The sequence below is a fragment of the Sparus aurata genome, chromosome 17 (assembly GCF_900880675.1).
Source record: "Sparus aurata chromosome 17, fSpaAur1.1, whole genome shotgun sequence".
NCBI classification, from domain to species: domain Eukaryota; kingdom Metazoa; phylum Chordata; class Actinopteri; order Spariformes; family Sparidae; genus Sparus; species Sparus aurata.
Window position 1 is genome coordinate 34,391,164 of NC_044203.1, and position 16,676 is coordinate 34,407,839.

A 16,676-nucleotide genomic window follows, 5' to 3' on the forward strand; every position below is an offset into this window, starting at 1 on the left:
TAATGAGGCTCACATTGAGCGCTCCGGTTTACACAACACTGAAAGAAAATGTCTGTTTTTGGTTTTTTTTTTTAAAGAGATTGCCATGTACAGTAACATCCACCCACAGACTCCATCTCCATACAAATACCTTACAAATTAGACGCAGTATGTTTGCCGGCGAGTGCAGCTGGGAGCCTGACAAACACTGAATTTATAGGCTTTTCTTTGCTACCTGCCACAAACATGCCTCGCCGCTGCTATTTTGGCCGCCGGTCACCTGTTGACCTGACAGGCAAGTGTCAGGGGGGAGAGCCACATGTCAGCTGCAGGTGGAAACTCTCCGCAGGCAGCAGTTCTGTGGCGTCTGTCGGCACAGTTGGAGCCCAGGATAACACAGTAACTGAGGGACTGCAGGTAAGGGGGCTTTCACTTTTCACCTTCTTCTCCTTTTTGGTGTTTTCCTTTAGTTAACAGGTAGGATGGAATATCTCGTCCATGCTTGATTTCCCTGTGATGTTTTTTCCTCTGTCGCTCATGTTTGAGAAATTTCACAGAAAGTGTAGAATAAAGCAGCAGCAGACATCCACACGCGCAGCTGTAATTGCTGGATTTACAGGAAAATAATTCCTTTGAGAGTATTTTCTCTTCTCTTAGATGTAGCTGGTGTCTGAAGAGGTTACCTGAGGTTTCATGAGGTTGTGTGTGAAACAGGTAAAAGCTTATTTTTCCTTCTTTCCCTGCCATGTGGATAGAATAGTATGCATTTAAAGTATGCCTTTTAGCACTTCATTAAATCTTAACACACGGGCAAAATATCTTATTTTAATCCCATAAGAAGACAGCCCCCCCCGTCCCCCTCGAGGAAGAGCAGATTCTGAGAGATATTCTTGTCAGAGATATTTTAAACTGCTGACCCAACAGAGAAGATTCTAATATGCAATTTGTCCCCTCGTCTCTGTCCGTCTCTCCTCAGCTAAGCAGTTAACTTCGGCTTCAGTCTGGAGGTGTCCAACCCTCTTAAGATGTACGGCCTGTACTTAGAAGCAGTCAACGATTACATCAACGAATCCTACGGAGAGGATGTGTGGAGGCTGATCGAGAACCGAGCGGAGATACCCCACCTCAAGTTTGTCAGACATCAGATGTACAAGTAGGTTGATGGGGTTTTTTTTTTAGAAATCGTCCACATTGTGTACTGAGAAGTGTCATATTATACAAGTATAACAGCACAGCAGACTTCCAATGACTCAACCGCTGACTAAAACCTAAAGAAATGCAAAAATAGTTCCAGTTGCATCGAGGAAATATTAATAATTATATAGCTCCGTAGTTCTGATGATGTGCTAACAATGACGTCACACTTCCACAAATGTCACAAACAGCTGTCGGAAAATGTAACAAAGCGGTTCAATGATCCAACATGTTTAACACTCAGACTGGTCAATTATTGTTTTGACCGTTTATACATTTAAATTATCCATTTTAACAGGGTGGGTGGTTTGTTGGTCATTGTTGATTGGAACAAAACAAACAAAGTACTCGCTTTCCTCGTTTCTTCCACAGTGACAATCTGATCTTGAGGTTGGCGAAGGCTGCAGGCGAGGTTCTGGGAAAGACCCACGATGAGCTGATGTACGCCTTCGGGGTCTACATGGTGAAGAGGATTGGAAACTATGGATACGAGAGGATCCTTAAGGTGACCCTCCCCCCAAGAATCCTTTGTTTCCAATTTCAGAATGAAAGGATTAAGAGCTGGGTAGTTAGCATCAAAGCTAACAAGGTTTACCCCCACCATTATAATGCACGAGAGCAACAATGTGGAGAGCATCCACCTTAACTTCATGGGTGATGATTATTTATTATCTGCTGTACAGATTTAGTCATTTGTGATAAAAAAAACAAAAATACAAAATGTTCAAATTGAAGTTGAAAGTGACATTAAAACAGCTCTTGTTTAAAACTTTAAATGTCATTATCGTCCGTTTCTTCCAGGTGTTGGGGCGAAATGTGCGCGACTTCATCAACGAGCTGGACAACCTGCACGAGTACTTCCGCTTCTCCTTCCCCAAGGTGCAGCCGCCGAGCTTCTGCGTGGAGGAGGAGTGCGAGACCAGCCTCACGCTGCACTACCGCAGCACCCGCAAGGGCTTCACGCAGTTCGTCAAAGGTAACAGCGACTGAAACTGATCCCAAACCCAACGCCTGAGAGAATCGTCACGAGTTTAAGCCATTGTGTTGTTTACTTCTCAACACAGGAAACGGACACGGACTCTGTGTTGAGAAGTAAAACGAACGAGCTGGTTCACAGGAACAAGGCCGTCAGACAAAGTAATTGATTCAATAAAAACAGTGACTCTGGTTGACACTTCAGTCGGTTCTTATATGTTTACGTATACCCGTTTCGACTGAACTCCTTCAGAGCAAACGTTGACCTCTACGCATCCATGACCGCTGTGTGTAATTGACTCCTGCAGGGCAGCTCTCTCAAGTGGGACGGCAATTCTACAACACAGATATTGAAGTGGAAATCCTGTCCAAAGAGGAGACTGAAAAAATGACATACGTGGTACGTACTCCGCCTGAGGTCGAGTATCAAATCCAGCCGTCCAGTGTCTGACCTTCAACCCTGAGTCACTTCTATCAGCATGGAAATGATTCCATCACCTTCAACGAGACAGCAGGCGGACTCATGTTTACACTCAGACAGCAAGTGTTTATTGGATGGAGATAAGTGTTTATTGGGACGGGACTTTGGGTCAACTCATAATTGACAGCAGAGGATATCTGCAATGTGGAAGCTCTAATACTAAGTAACATCGATGTCACCCATCATACAGCAACTGCAGACATATTCTGGCATCACTTTTAATGAGGCATAGTTTAAAGGTCTCTTTTTAATGTGGATTTTAAAAGTGTTTGTGGGCAAAATGAAATATCTGCATCACATCTGCATGCACACGAACTGACTCACATTTCACTGGTTTAATTAACTTCTCTCGGCTCGTCCAGGTTTACAAGATGAACTTCGACAACGCCGCCTTCAAACACCGCATGCCCCAGCAGAAGACGGCGCCGAGCTACGAGAAGCTGCCGATGAAGCGCGGCATCTTTTTCGACATGTTCCCCTTCAGCGTCATCTTCCGCCGGGACATGACCATGTACCGCATCGGCGACGGCCTCAAGGAGGTCTTCTCCGACCTCCAGGGCAAGAAGGTCAACGAGGAGTTCACCCTGGTCCGACCCATGCTGGAGTTCAGCTGGGATAATGTGAGTTTAAATCTGCTCCAGCGACTTAAATCACTGCCTTGCTGACATACTAATCCACAGAACTCTTTCTGCTGACTCTCATCAGATCTACACCCATTTGAACAATGTGTTTGAGCTGCTGTCTAAAGCGGTGGTGGAGAGCAAGCAGAAGGTCAACATCCCCAAACTGAGCAAAGAGGAGCCGGAGGAGAAGGAAGAGAGCGAGAAAGCAAAGAGGGAAGAAGAAAGAGGTGCCAGTCTTTCCATATCAATCATTTACTTCATTTTCAATGCATAATATATATAAAAGGGTTCATTTCAAATGGATGAGATGACAAAATGTCCATCCACACATTTCACTCCTTCATTTTCTCCCCAAGGTTATTGTGTCCATCCAGAGCAAAGTCAAATATTTATAATACATCCAGGCGATGGTTTGAAGAGCCAGAAACTATTGTTGGTTTAACAGCAAAGTTAAATACACTCCTCAAAGCACGTTGGACTTTATTCCAACACATGCTGTAAAGAGAAATGCGCTCTGCATGTTGATGCAACAAGAATCCTGATGAGAACCATCATGCAGCCGGCAGCCAACAGAAATGTGTCGTCAGAATACAAAGAGATGAAAAGGAAATGAAAGATGAAATTATTTCAAGGGGAAATCACCATTTTGTTACGTGTAAGAATGAAACATTACGGATATAATCCAGAACAGAACCATCAACAGCGTACCAGAGCAGAACTTATAACGAGGACGATGAATTTGTAATATATTCACTCGTCGAAAATGATCTGCCATCGCCTGATTAGAATTCAGCGCGCCGTCCTCACTGCCCTCGTTAGCTCGCCGACTTAACTCAAACACCAGTTCACTCTGTCATCCGTCCTCTCTCTGTTTCTGCCGCTCAGAGCAAAACGCAGTGGAGGAGATGAAGGGCACGGACCAGGAGTACAGCAGCGCTCTCACCCAATACAACAGCTCTGCCAACTCCGGAGGGGAAGATATCGAACTGCTGGCGTTCCAGACCGTCACCGGTTAGAACCAGTTACACTTCCGACATTTCAAACTGTTTTTAAAGACATCCAACGACCGACCCACTTACAGCAACTTTTCTGTTCGCCTGTTTGTCTTTTATTGCCACAATCCCGTCGACCTTGTGGGTTCTTTGCAGGAAAGTGTAGCGAGACCATCTTCGAGGACATGCGCGAGCCTCCGAAGAAGCCTCTCCACCTGAAGGGCCAGATGAAGTATGTCCCCCAGTGGGACTCGCTCATCTTCCTGGGGACACCCATGTAAGACCACAGAGCCTACAGACCGACATTTGATGGTGTCAGAGGTCTTGACAGGTCCACATGGTTCCTAGACACTGGGACTCCAACTCCAGGCTGGGTCCAAATTGTAGTATATTCAGGCTAATAGGGGGATCAGTACATTCCTGTTCTATTGCTGCAAGTACCAGGTACGTATGTCAATGTGTCGAACACCTGAGTGAGTCCGGAGTTTTAGTAAGAAGCCTTCCTGTTGCCTGATCTTGTCCTTGTTGACGTCTTAATTTCATTGCTGTTGTTTCTTTTTTCACGCTCCAAACACTTCATCCATCTGTTTTCACACCCAACCAACAATTTTTAGCGGTTCACAAGGACATATTCCTTTTTTCTTCTCCTGTTAGGTTTCATTAACGTCAGCTTAACTGAGGAAACTAATCAAGTGTGACTGTTGGGAAGAGAAACTTGGGATTGCCTGGATTCAGGACGAGCCTTCTGATGTTTAGTCGAGACAGCGACCCATAACTGCGAGGGACTTCTTTTTTTTAATAAATCCGCTTTCATTTGAGGAGTTAAATGAAACTGCATCACAGTGCTCAAAGTGTACTAAACTGCCTGTGATCTTCCATGCAATCCTCTGTAATTACTTCTGTATGCATGTGTTGACGCATTTAATTTCCTTTTCCCCAAAATCGCATCTGATTTTACAGATTGGATTACGTATGCAAATCAAGTGGATTCATTTACACTCTCTCCTGACGCATTTTTTCCTTTTCGTCTCCTGTTCCTTGCAGTATAGAGACGGTGGAGGACATGATTAAGATGGGTGTGTACGTGAACGACCTGAACCTGCACGACTCCAGCAGAGAGCTGATTCTGGCCGGGACACAACAATCGGCTGAGCTGCAGCTGGCCCTGGACCAGGTGAAGCCTCCAGATAAAGAGCGTCCTATTAGCAAAGCAGACTCGTGTTCAACAACGGGGAACTCAATTTGTACAAAATCACAGACAAGTGCGCAGTCTGTGGTGGTTCGTGTAGCCTCATAAAATATACTGTCAAAGCAGAAGTCACATTATGTGATATGCTGAGCACAAAATGTAAGAAGTGCCAGTTCTCTTTATAAAACAGCCTCACCAGGTGAACCCAGGTGAAAGCTCCGCTCCCCTATTGATTTCACCCATTAAATCCACTTCAGTCATGCAGGACAGATGTGGATTAAGAGGATTAGAGAAGGCAAAGAGGGATTTTTTTGAGCTTTTAGGAGAGGTACGACTGTAACCGTAGACTCTTATGTCCCATTTTCTGATCCTCCAGGAGCAACAAAAATATGCTCAGCTGCAGGAAATCATCAAGAAGCTGGACGAAGAGAAGAAGAGAGGAGATTCTTTGTTGTACGCCATGATCCCTAAAGCTGTGGCCGACCGCCTCAGGAAGGGGATCACTGCACTGGAGACGTGCCAGGTACAAAGACAGCTGTCAGCGAGGATAGTGGTGCTCGAAAAACCACAAAATATCAGAGCATCAGCCTCTGAAACATGCAAAACTGAGGCTCTAGATGTTTTTTTCTTCTGCTATCCTTGGTAATATGTGGCTGTGATCGCAGCAGCAAATGTACTGAAAGGAAGCACAGCTTGTATTTCAAGTACGTGTTGTTCCATCAACCCACTCGACATGGAGGTCAGGAGTCAGTCATGCAACAATGCTTTTACCTTGGCAGTGAACTTCACGTGAAATGGAAGTGCCATTGTCTCAAAGCAAAAAGGGCAAGTTTGTGACCGACAGAAGAATTCGATTTATGTTCTGCTGCAGCAGTCGTGCAAGTAAGCACACGAAGAGTGAGAATATTATTGAGTCGCTGGGTGACAATGTGTATTTATGAGGGTTTCCACCATGGTCCAAAGATTTCAAAGACAAACATTAAGATGAAGGTGAAGATCAAAGTATTACTGTTGATTTGCTTTTACTCCTCTAAGTGCACAAAGAAAATGCACTGACATTCAAAACAAGAAATCCTAGAGATGAAGCAAAAAAAATACATACTGGGTGTTTGATCACGGTGCAAAGTTTTATGATTCTTTACCTCCCAGGTCTTCCCAGATGTGACCATCCTGTTCAGCGACGTGGTCAAGTTCAACGAGATCTGCATCCACATCACCCCCATGCAGGTGGTGGACATGCTCAACGAGATCTACATCGTGTTCGACACGCTCAGCGAGAAGCACAACGTCTACAAGGTCAGTCGAAGAAAAGCCTGACGTTACTCTCAACTGTCTCTAGTCGTTTTAAGTGTTTAAGGTCAGTTTTTGCTCCCTGTGAATATTATTTTTCTTTAGATGACCTTTTTCCTGCTAAAGTCCTGCAGAGAAACTTCTGTGGTGGCATTTTAAAAACCATGGTGCATGCAAACTTATGCTAAACCTGAATTTACTGAAGCCCAATAGAATAATTGTGACAATCAGTAAAACTGTTAAGAGTGAGAAAAAAGGTCAAAATTCTCTGACTTCAGTTTCTTGAATGTGAATATTTTCCGGTGTCTTTCTGTCCAGGTGGAGACGATCCGTGACGCCTACATGGTGGTGGCGGGGGTTCCCAACAAGACCACCTTTCATGCGCACCACATCTGCGACATGGCCCTGGACATGCTGAGCTCCATCGACCACCTCAAAGACCCTTCCACCGGAGATAACATCCAGATCAGAGTCGGTGAGCAGGACAACTGTCAGCCGCGATCGGGCGCACAGATTATTTCGCCTGTTGCTGGCCGTCGGGAGGCCTCGAGCTCAGGGTCGGCCACCCGCCGCTGCCTCTGAACTGGCAGGGATTCAGTGTCTTGATCCTTGTTCCTCAGACTTCTGCAGGATGGGCTGTTTATCCACTCAACCACCACCTACACGAAAATACGATCTTGGGATTTTGTGGCACAAGAGAAATATATTTGTTCAACCACAGAACCCCTGAAAAAAGGACACAGATCGAGACACTGATTCCTTCTTGTCACAAGGGGTCACTGTTTTAACCTCAACATCAAAACACAAGCTTTGCCAAATAACAGTTTATATTCCCAACTGTGTTTCAGATTTAGTGAATTACTTCAGCTGAGGACTCGAGACAGGCAGCAGGAACTCAGAGGCACAAACTGTGACTTAATATTTTGAATTTAAGGTGCATTAAATAATCTGATTTGTCATTCACGTCATGTAACTGCCAAAGAAATAAGTAACGCTGCATTGGAGCCGACGTGATCCACTAAACACATGTACTTAACTTCCACTTTCTTTTTTGACCTTTATGTATTCGACGTAGTTTCACTTAAAGCACTTTTTCAACAAAAAGATATTTAACAGCACCTTTTAAACCGAGTGTGCAAAGTAAAGTAAATATATAAATGATAAAATCAACAGAAGATCTCATCACATGAGAGGAATAAAGATGAAGATGAATAGATTAAGAACAGTAGAAGAAATAAAAACGGTGACTTCACATAAAAGCGAGTCTATAATCTATATACCTGAGACAAACTGCCGGTACCAGTCTTAAACGGTCCTCTTTGACGACTGCCCGGATAACAGATGTTGACTCGTACAAAAGTTTCCCCTGTTACAGAGAGTTGGAGTTTCCCTTCTCCTCTCGTCTTTACAGAACTTCGTGATCTCACACCCATCTGTTTTCTTTGTTTTATCTCTCGTTTCTGCAAGATACAGCAGTATCATGTAATCAATGTCCATTATCCTACGCAGCTGAAACAGCTGGAGTTTGAAAAGCACGTGCTTGGTGCTTCAGACTGTTATCGTTCATCAGCGGGGTTATCGTCCTCGCTGTGGACATGTGCCAGTTTTTGTCTGGGAGGGGGAAAAAAAAATGTGGAAAACAGCTGCTATAAAACACACATTCAGGCAAGTTTATGAATAAATCATCTCGTGTTTGCTTCTCTGAACTGCGTTTCCTCTCTCAGGTATTCACTCAGGTATGGTGGTGGCCGGCGTCGTGGGTCTGAAGATGCCTCGCTACTGTCTGTTCGGCGACACCGTGAACACGGCCTCGAGGATGGAGAGCAACGGAGTGGTGACTACACTAACATATTTAACGACCGATCGGCCGGCAAAAATGTGCTAAATAACCCGTGGCGACGGCATAAATAACTGCGGTGACGTCCGTGATTTCCCCCTCAGTCGACCTCGTATAGATTAGCACAGAAAACCATTTGCTGTGTAATGGCGGCATTGTGCTTGCTGCTTTTTAGTTAATGACACAGGCTAATCACTTCATTTCCTTTCCATTACGTACGGTAATACAAGTTAATATGTTTTGTGGGAAATGTGTTCTGATGACAAGAAAATTAAAAAGGAGGTGGCAGGCTTATTATACTCCCCAACGCTCCCAGAAAGGAAGAAAAACCTTGAGTGAACTCTCGTTTTAAAGAGTCCAGTGAGATAAATGTTTTCACATCCCTGTTCGTGATTTAAAGAGGCAGCAGCAGAGACGGAGCTGGCGTTTTTTTTTTTTTTATATTTGGCTTTAGCATCAGTTTTCTGTGTGCGGTTCTGTCTGAGCAGGGCATGCAGATACACATCAGTCAGACCACCAAAGACCACCTGGAACACGAGCCCTACATCATCGAGGAGAGGGGCAAAATCTTTGTAAAGGTGAGTCGTTAATATCAGCTCTAATTGGTCGTCTTTGTTTTTTTTTTTCCACAGCCAATTACGGAGTTCTTATCCATCCACTGATTGAGATGGACATGGTGATTAATACTTTGCGTGTCAGGTCTTGCCAGTCTTGTCGCTGGAATATTGAATCAATTTCTTTTTTCCATGATGAGGTTTTTAATTTGAAAAATGGGACGCGTGCCTCTGCTGGGAGACTTTCTGTCTCTGTCTCTATTCACAATGTTGAGTCAATTCAACGATAATTTGGACCTGAGGGGTTTTGATAAAGATACATTTTGGATGGACTGTACTTTTCCAAAATATAAAAGTGAGCATTTTTGATGAGAACACTGAGGTTATTTTTCCAAACCTGCTTTCAGGGTAAAGGATACATGAAGACCTACTGGCTGAAAGGAAAGAAAGATCTATCGTTCAAGACCCCGGCAGAGCTGCGCTACAGCAGCGAACAGAAAGACTCCGAGGACAAGAGCTCTAATGGGTGAGTAGACAACAGAAGAGCAGTCGGTACCACAGAATCACTTTTCCTGGGTTCAGACTGGACCCTGGATGCCCCCCCCGTTGATTCAGGCGGAGCTGTGCTCATTGCCCCCTGCAGTTCCAGACAGCAGGCGAGCCGAGAGGCTGTTTGTCTGATTTAGTTTGTTTGAAGGCGTCGTGCTGACCACAGAAACAAAGATTTCACTGAGATGGGTCAGTGCAGGTCTTAGGTTACTGAGGCACAGCGGAAAAACAAGACGGGGTGAGACAAAACAGGAAACACAGCAGGTCCACCGGTTCAGTTTGAAGCTTTGGGACTTATTTTTAATAAAATGTGCGATTGACACATTTGGTTGCTTGAGTTCTCTTCATGTCTGTGACATTTTCTACAGATACAGATATTAAAATGTACTGAAACGCTCGTACGACGTCAATATGTTTTCAGGTCTATTTCTGCCAACAACTGCATGTTGCGGTAAAAGCAGGCGAGACTCTATCTCAGATCTCTAGATGATGCAGCGCTGCAGCCTCACTTGACCCCGCGCTTTTTAAGTTGTCCTAGATATGAAAAGCGAGAAGTTCTGCGGTGCACACAAGCTTCGCATGCAGACGATGTGTTTGACCTGCGATGTTGTCACGCTGATGATGCCAGTCTATGAACTATGTTGTTACCAGTATAGATTTAGATTTAGATTTTTTACAGTTCCAGAGTGAGACAACACAATTGCCATTTGCAATACAAATTCCCGAGAAAAGTTTACAAGTTTTAACACAACAAATCTTATTAGAGCTGTGGAACATCATCCATCTTTCACTCACTACATCTCAGCCTTTGGTAGGAACTTGATTTTAAAATAAAAATGATCAGTTGTCTTATCGTTATCGGCCATGAGAGGCAGGTAATGATCTGTCTTTGGTATCGGCTGAGAGAGAAATCTCTCTTATTCATCCATAGTATAAAGTAAATGTTGATTTAACTTCGTGATGGCTTTAGAATAATGACACCTTTGGAGTTTTAGTCCCCTAAAACCCTGTTTTCAAGATTATATTCCGTCAGCTAACAGGCACGAAATCTCCCAGGAAAATCAGGGCTGACAGGTATTTTATTCAGGCGTTCCTGCTTTTACGTCTCCATTATAGACTGAGTGAATAAATAAACTTGTGTTTCGTCCCTGTGCTGTCGGTCGCTGCTGCTCTGTGAAAAACGGAAAGCGATCTGCTTGTCTTTGCCGCGGCGGTGCCAACAGTAATACCACTGAGAAATGCTGGCAGGGGGAAGTTGTCTGTTTCCACTATAAATAAGAAATGATTCTGCTACGACATGATTCCACTTGTTCCACACAGCTTCCTGTGTTTCGATGATTTTTTTGGGACGAGACGTGTCGGTATCTTGAAACAAAAACAGAAAAGGGCCGAAATAATGTGCACTAATAACATGAAAATGTGCTCTTGTGGAAAATGGTTATTATGGATTTGGTTCATGATTTATAGAGGATATTTCTGCAGTGTGAGAGGAGAATCTGTCTGTCAGATCTTAAAACTATTTCAGGTTGGAGAGAAAGGTGATTTTAATACAACTATCATCCCTGGAGCTAAATGTAGAAATGTTGGATTTCAGACAGTGTGATTCTGCTTTAGACCAGCGGTTGTCCAACTTTTTCCCATCAAGCACCTCTAAACCGACACAAAGAAGACCACAGATCTTATAACATCTAATAAGAATCTAGTTTTCAGATGTTTTAATACAAAAACTTTTTCCTGGGACCAGCAGCCCCCCTCAGGAACCCAACTTGGAGCACCACTGCTTTAGACAATGTTTTTTTTTTTATGTCTTTTGTTAATTTGTTTGAGAACCTTCACTGTGAAACTAACCATGTGTAACCACACTAGTTCTACAAGCTCCAACTCCAAGCCAATGGCCTCCACCCTCAACATCACCGGCGGTGAGGAGCAGGCGGAAGGGAAGCCGAGCCCCAACGACCTCCCCCTGGACACCCTGCCGCCGCCAGAGGCCCCTAACGAGCCCCCCGCCGTCTCGGCCGAGCCGCAGGAGAAGGAGAAAGCCAAAAAGACTAAAAACAACAAGGGGGCCAAGTTGGAGGTGCCTCAACTGAACGCGAGGCCGGAGTCTTCGCAACCCGCTGACGGGCTGGAGAACCCGGCTCCTTTTCTCAGCAGCAAGAGGAACAGCTTCAGGGAGCAGTACGTCAAGCTGCCCACCACCCTGCCCATGCGCAGCGCCGCCTGCTCCATTCTGTGAGCACGACGGTCGTCAGCGTCAGATCACGAGACGTGACGAGGGTGTGATGCTCAAAAAATGATTGAAGTTTAATCAAAAGCAAAATAAAGCAGGGATTTTTTTTTTTTTTTTTTAACACTCGTGGTTACCGACGATCTGCATTTTAACGCATTGTGAATGTGAGGTTGTGAGAGACGTAGGTTTTTGTGACATTTTGAGTAAAGTAAGAGTTATACGGCAACTTAAACCGGACAGCAACACTTTAAAAGAGACAGTTCAACCACAAAATGAAACATTTATATTCCATGGAAGAGGAAAATATCTTTTTTTTTTTATTTGAGGATGAAAATGTTATTATTTAAGCTCAGTTATATTCACTCTCCAATCATACAGACTGTAAAGATTTCACAACATGCCTGCCTTATGTCAACTATTTCAAAATTTAAAAAAAAAGGAAGTGCGATGTCCTCCGCATACGAACAGCACACAGAAACAGAAACATGACTTCGAACTTGTACCACAAGTAACGACAGCCACGGCGATGTGTTGATTTCTGGTTTCTTTACGCCATTTGCTGCATTGTTTTACACCTCGCTGTTATTACTGCTACAGGAAATATAGATTCAAATGTACGGTAACAACAAATTAAAGGATGTTTTTGGAGAATTTAAGTATGCCATTTCATGACAGGACTACAGGTTGTTAACTTCAGGCGGGACCTTTTCACGGAAGCAGAAGTTTCACATCAGAGGTTGGGTTCTATTTTGTTTAAACTAGGGGTATGGTACTTCAGATAGGCATTTGTCTAGACCTTCACAACATTGTCTTAAAGAGTTCTGGTTCTACTTTCTGTACATGTAACTGACTGTATTTGTTTCAATGTATGATAGTGTTTATTTATATAAAACTGTATGTACAGCCACTAAAACATGCCGTTTGCATTTTTTCTATAATTAGGTCATGACACACATACTCGGCTTCTGGTGAAAGTGGTTTGTGGTTTTAAACAAAAACAAAAAAAACAGCGAGCTAACAGTTACAGGTGTAACCAGAATTCACCTGGTTTTGGCTTGAGGCTTGTGTGAACCTCAACCGACAGCATGTACGTGATCTGAATGCTTCTATTTGGGAAATGTTTGCATCCCCATCATTTGCAAATCTGTTTGATCTGCGATTTACAGCCAGTTAACAAATTTCCACAAACATTCTGAGGGAAATGATTCTGTAATTGCAACCCAATCGCCAAAATAATTGTTGGCAAGGAGAGAGGAGGGAATATCTGGCACAACTTCTAACTTCACCTACTTCCATGGTCCGGGGGAAAAAGTCTAAAAAGGGTCAAAACTCCAGCAACATGAAACACATTACTCACATTTAAATAGGTTAGGTATGCAGATGAAAAGGTACAAAGGTTGGTTGTTCATAGTTGTCCAAGAATGACAGAGAGAGACGAGGGGAGCGTCGACTAAAGGACACGTGTGACGCCATATTTGGTCCATTTTGGTCCATCTTTACAGTTCTCTACATTAAAAAGGCCAATGTTAAGTTTGGACCACTCTGCACGGTTTGGTTTGGTTATGGTTGGTCGTGTTTTATCTAAAATACCTGATTTTGTCACCACAAACACAGCTGGGGTTCGATACGTCTCCACAAAAGTATCGAGGGGTTTCACGCTTACATTTTTTAAAACCCCGTTTCCACCGGTGGTCCCTGGCTTGGTGGCAGCTGTGCCACCCAGCTGCTACATCACCACCATCCCCTGCACCTCCAGACGTGAAGGTCAGCCCATACACGTGTGCTGTGAACGTGTTGCTTTGGTTTGCGGGAAACGTAAAACCTTGACATTTTACTCTGGTGACTGCGCTGGAAATTGCCAGCTGGTAAAATAAAACATCACCGAAAGAAGTTTCACAATTTTAGCACTTATGACAATTGATCTACTTATTACTGTGTCAACAAACTGCCAGAGAAAGAAAAAAAATTTCCATTAAAAGCAAATATTTGTCATTTTTCTTGATTGATGGATTCAACAAATCAATCAGAACCGATTTTCTGTCGCTGGACTAATTAACTGAGAAACACTTGAACACAAAAATGAAAGAAAAGCAGCAGTGTCACACACAGCAGCCCACACAGTTCCACAGAACTGCAGAGAGGACGTGACTAACACAATAAATCAGCCTTTCTGAGGGTCACCTACAGACAATGCCACGCTCTTCATTAGCCACTAGGAGGAGTTCTGGTAGCCGCACGTTAATGATTCAATGAATAAGTTAATCAATCTTGGAGTGGGAACGATGGATTAGTTATTTCCTGGTTCCCTGAGGTGAGATGGAAGTCGTATATCTGATCATCCTGTTGGGAGGGAAAGTGAAATCCTGATCAAATTAAATCTCTGGCCTCTCCTGAGCAGCATCTGCTCATCTCGATCTGTGTTCACCATCTAGTCTATAACTCCGAGTGGAAAAGCTGCGCGAGCGCAGGACGCACCTAAGCTCGCCAAATCCCTCCATCCAATTCAGACTCCAAATCTTCAGGTGCAGTTCCCTGACCTCCGTGGTTATGAGGTCAGTTATTCCCGTCTTAGTCATCTGGTGATAACACACTGCCATTATGCCAGTGACTGTATGTGTGTGTGTGTGTGTCAGGTTCGAGGCTGAAGGTCCATGTGATCTCTTAATGAAACATAAGTGACATAATTGAAGTCGCTCTTCATTATCTCATAACCAAAAGAGGCGAGCAGTGTAAAGCTGTGTACAGTGCGAAGGTGAGACAGGTGAGAGCTCATTTCAGGGCGAGCGCGACGTGCACACGGGCACAAACACAAGCCGGCGTGCACACTCGCACACATACAGAGAGATATTCACCTCCCTGCTGATGTTTCCTTGTGAGATGTCATTACATGATAAAGAGGAAGCCATCAGGAAACCGCTTAAGCACTACTTCCTGTCTGTTGCCACGGTGACAGACCTCATTCTGCAGTTGCAAACTTTACCATGACTCCGCTCGAGTTAATTTCTTGCAGAAGGGGGCCGAGTGGGAGGTAAAACAAAGAGGCAGGTGTGTCTCGGGCCCACGCCGCACACCGGTGGGCCTGGTATCCTGTCCGGGGGACTCCAGTCCAGCTGGGGCTCAGCGCCACCTTTAACCCCCGACATCTGACAACAATTAACATTCGCGAGAGTTCATTGGACGATTCGTTTTGAATGGCCTGGGCTCCAGCCAACAGCACTTCAGCACAGCTGGTTGCCATTCAGATTAACCCAAAGATAAACAAACAGGGGACACTTCCTGATTCTAAATGAATCGTTGAACTCATGTCGGACGTGTTTGCTGTAGCTGCCAACGCTGATTGAACAATACCAGGCTCACTGCTGGTTTCTCTGGGTTATATCCTGCATTGCTCTCGTTTGTATTTGCATTTCACTCCCTTAAATAAGTCTTCAAAAGGTCGGCGAGTTTTTATGGCCTCCGGCTCAAACAACGCTTCATTCATAAGAGTGATATCAGCCTTTCGAGTTTGTTAGCGTGTGTCGTGACTACAATTACACTCACCACTCTGAGGGGAATTACCTCATGAAGAGTGTTTTTCACCAGGATTAATTATCAGGGACAAAGTGCGCTCATTTACACCGTGATGATGTCAGTGTGCCAGATTTAGACAAGTGGGTCGTTTCATCTGCAGTTAGTTCAAGTTCAACTGGGGTTCATTTGTAATTTTCAACCTCAGGAGACGCATATAATCACTCCAGGAGTTAACTTAACAGCAGCGATACGCACAAAATGTATGAATCACGAGTGTCAAAGAAACAAAAAGCTGATAACATTTAAGTCCTCGTAAAAAAGAGAAATGAAAATCAGTCAGAGACAAAACTGTCACAAAGTGCATGTTTGATTTCTCTGCAACTTTGAGGAAATTAGAGTGGTTAGTTTCTAAATATCTGTACAAGTTATTGCGTTATATTTTTAAAAAAACAGGCTTGTTATTTGTTACCGATTAAAACGTATTAAAGGTGCAGTATGTGGAAATCTTAATCAGAGGAGAAAGATCGTCATTGACTTATTTTTTAATGCATAAACAAACTTAATCGACAAACTGTGTTTGTTTTCATGACTGACAACCCAATTTCACTTTGCACTTTGTTTATAAGTGGCGGACCCTGCCACCTCTCTAGCTTCAAACAGTGTTCCGGAGACCTGGAGAACAGCTTGTTTATTCAGCTATGTATTATTTTGTATAAATAGCTCATTAGTATTGTAAATATTCAAATAGTAAGTTTGAATTTCCTTTCCAAAACTACACAGTGACCCTTTAAACCAACAGGAAAGTGCAGAAGGACAATAAAATATGGTGCTGCAAGCAAATATAAGAGGCAGGTGACACACAAACTGACTTAATGTTGCTGTGGCTATGTGCACGTGCGTGTGTGTGTGTGTGTGTGTGTGTGTGTGTGTCAGACTGCGACACACTCCTGGCTACTCATTGTTGTGATTCTACCTTGAACAAGAGACACACACACAGGGAGTGGACATGGCGCTCGGCAGCACTGACAGGAGCCGCATTCCAGCGAAGGTGAACACACAAAAAAAAAGGGGGTTAAGCCACTCCCTTTTCAGCTGGCTGCATCACACTGGGCTTATTGCTAAATTCTTTCTGGGGTTTTCACTTGTCAGAACAAGCAGAGGCACAACGTCAGCAGTACAGAGACGAGCAGGACGGGGTGGACGGGGGGGGGGGGAGGTTAGGTTAGATGGACAGATTCAGAGAGAGTGCCAAGGTGTGATGAGCCGGGGCGGG

At 44.0% G+C, this 16,676-nt stretch overlaps 1 protein-coding gene across 2 annotated transcripts; it reads left to right on the forward strand.

Moving 5' to 3' along the window:
• Nucleotides 1-267: 267 nt before the first annotated feature.
• Nucleotides 268-12,800, forward strand: LOC115566807 (soluble guanylate cyclase 88E-like). Of its 2 annotated transcripts, XM_030392807.1 has the most exons (18): nucleotides 304-396; nucleotides 637-693; nucleotides 956-1,132; nucleotides 1,546-1,678; nucleotides 1,975-2,149; nucleotides 2,457-2,548; nucleotides 2,992-3,249; nucleotides 3,335-3,479; nucleotides 4,138-4,263; nucleotides 4,401-4,521; nucleotides 5,289-5,418; nucleotides 5,810-5,956; nucleotides 6,583-6,729; nucleotides 7,042-7,198; nucleotides 8,448-8,557; nucleotides 9,049-9,138; nucleotides 9,522-9,640; nucleotides 11,530-12,800. In XM_030392807.1, the coding sequence occupies exons 3-18, from the start codon at nucleotides 1,005-1,007 to the stop codon at nucleotides 11,897-11,899; spliced, it is 2,448 nt and encodes an 815-aa protein (XP_030248667.1). In that variant the 5' UTR covers nucleotides 304-396; nucleotides 637-693; nucleotides 956-1,004; the 3' UTR covers nucleotides 11,900-12,800. The 2 variants fall into 2 exon arrangements, with proteins under 2 accessions (XP_030248666.1, XP_030248667.1); XM_030392806.1 differs by lacking the exon at nucleotides 637-693 and having other exon boundaries at nucleotides 268-396.
• Nucleotides 12,801-16,676: the final 3,876 nt, after the last annotated feature.

What these genes read in the sequence shown, in the direction of transcription:
- LOC115566807 (XM_030392806.1), top strand. Translation starts at nt 1,005, where the DNA reads ATGTACGGCCTGTACTTAGAAGCAGTCAACGATTACATCAACGAATCC. An exon ending in AAAGAGGGAAGAAGAAAGAG is followed by an intron (nt 3,480 to 4,137) that starts GTGCCAGTCTTT and finishes TCTGCCGCTCAG; the next exon opens with AGCAAAACGCAGTGGAGGAG. An exon ending in TAACATCCAGATCAGAGTCG is followed by an intron (nt 7,199 to 8,447) that starts GTGAGCAGGACA and finishes TTCCTCTCTCAG; the next exon opens with GTATTCACTCAGGTATGGTG.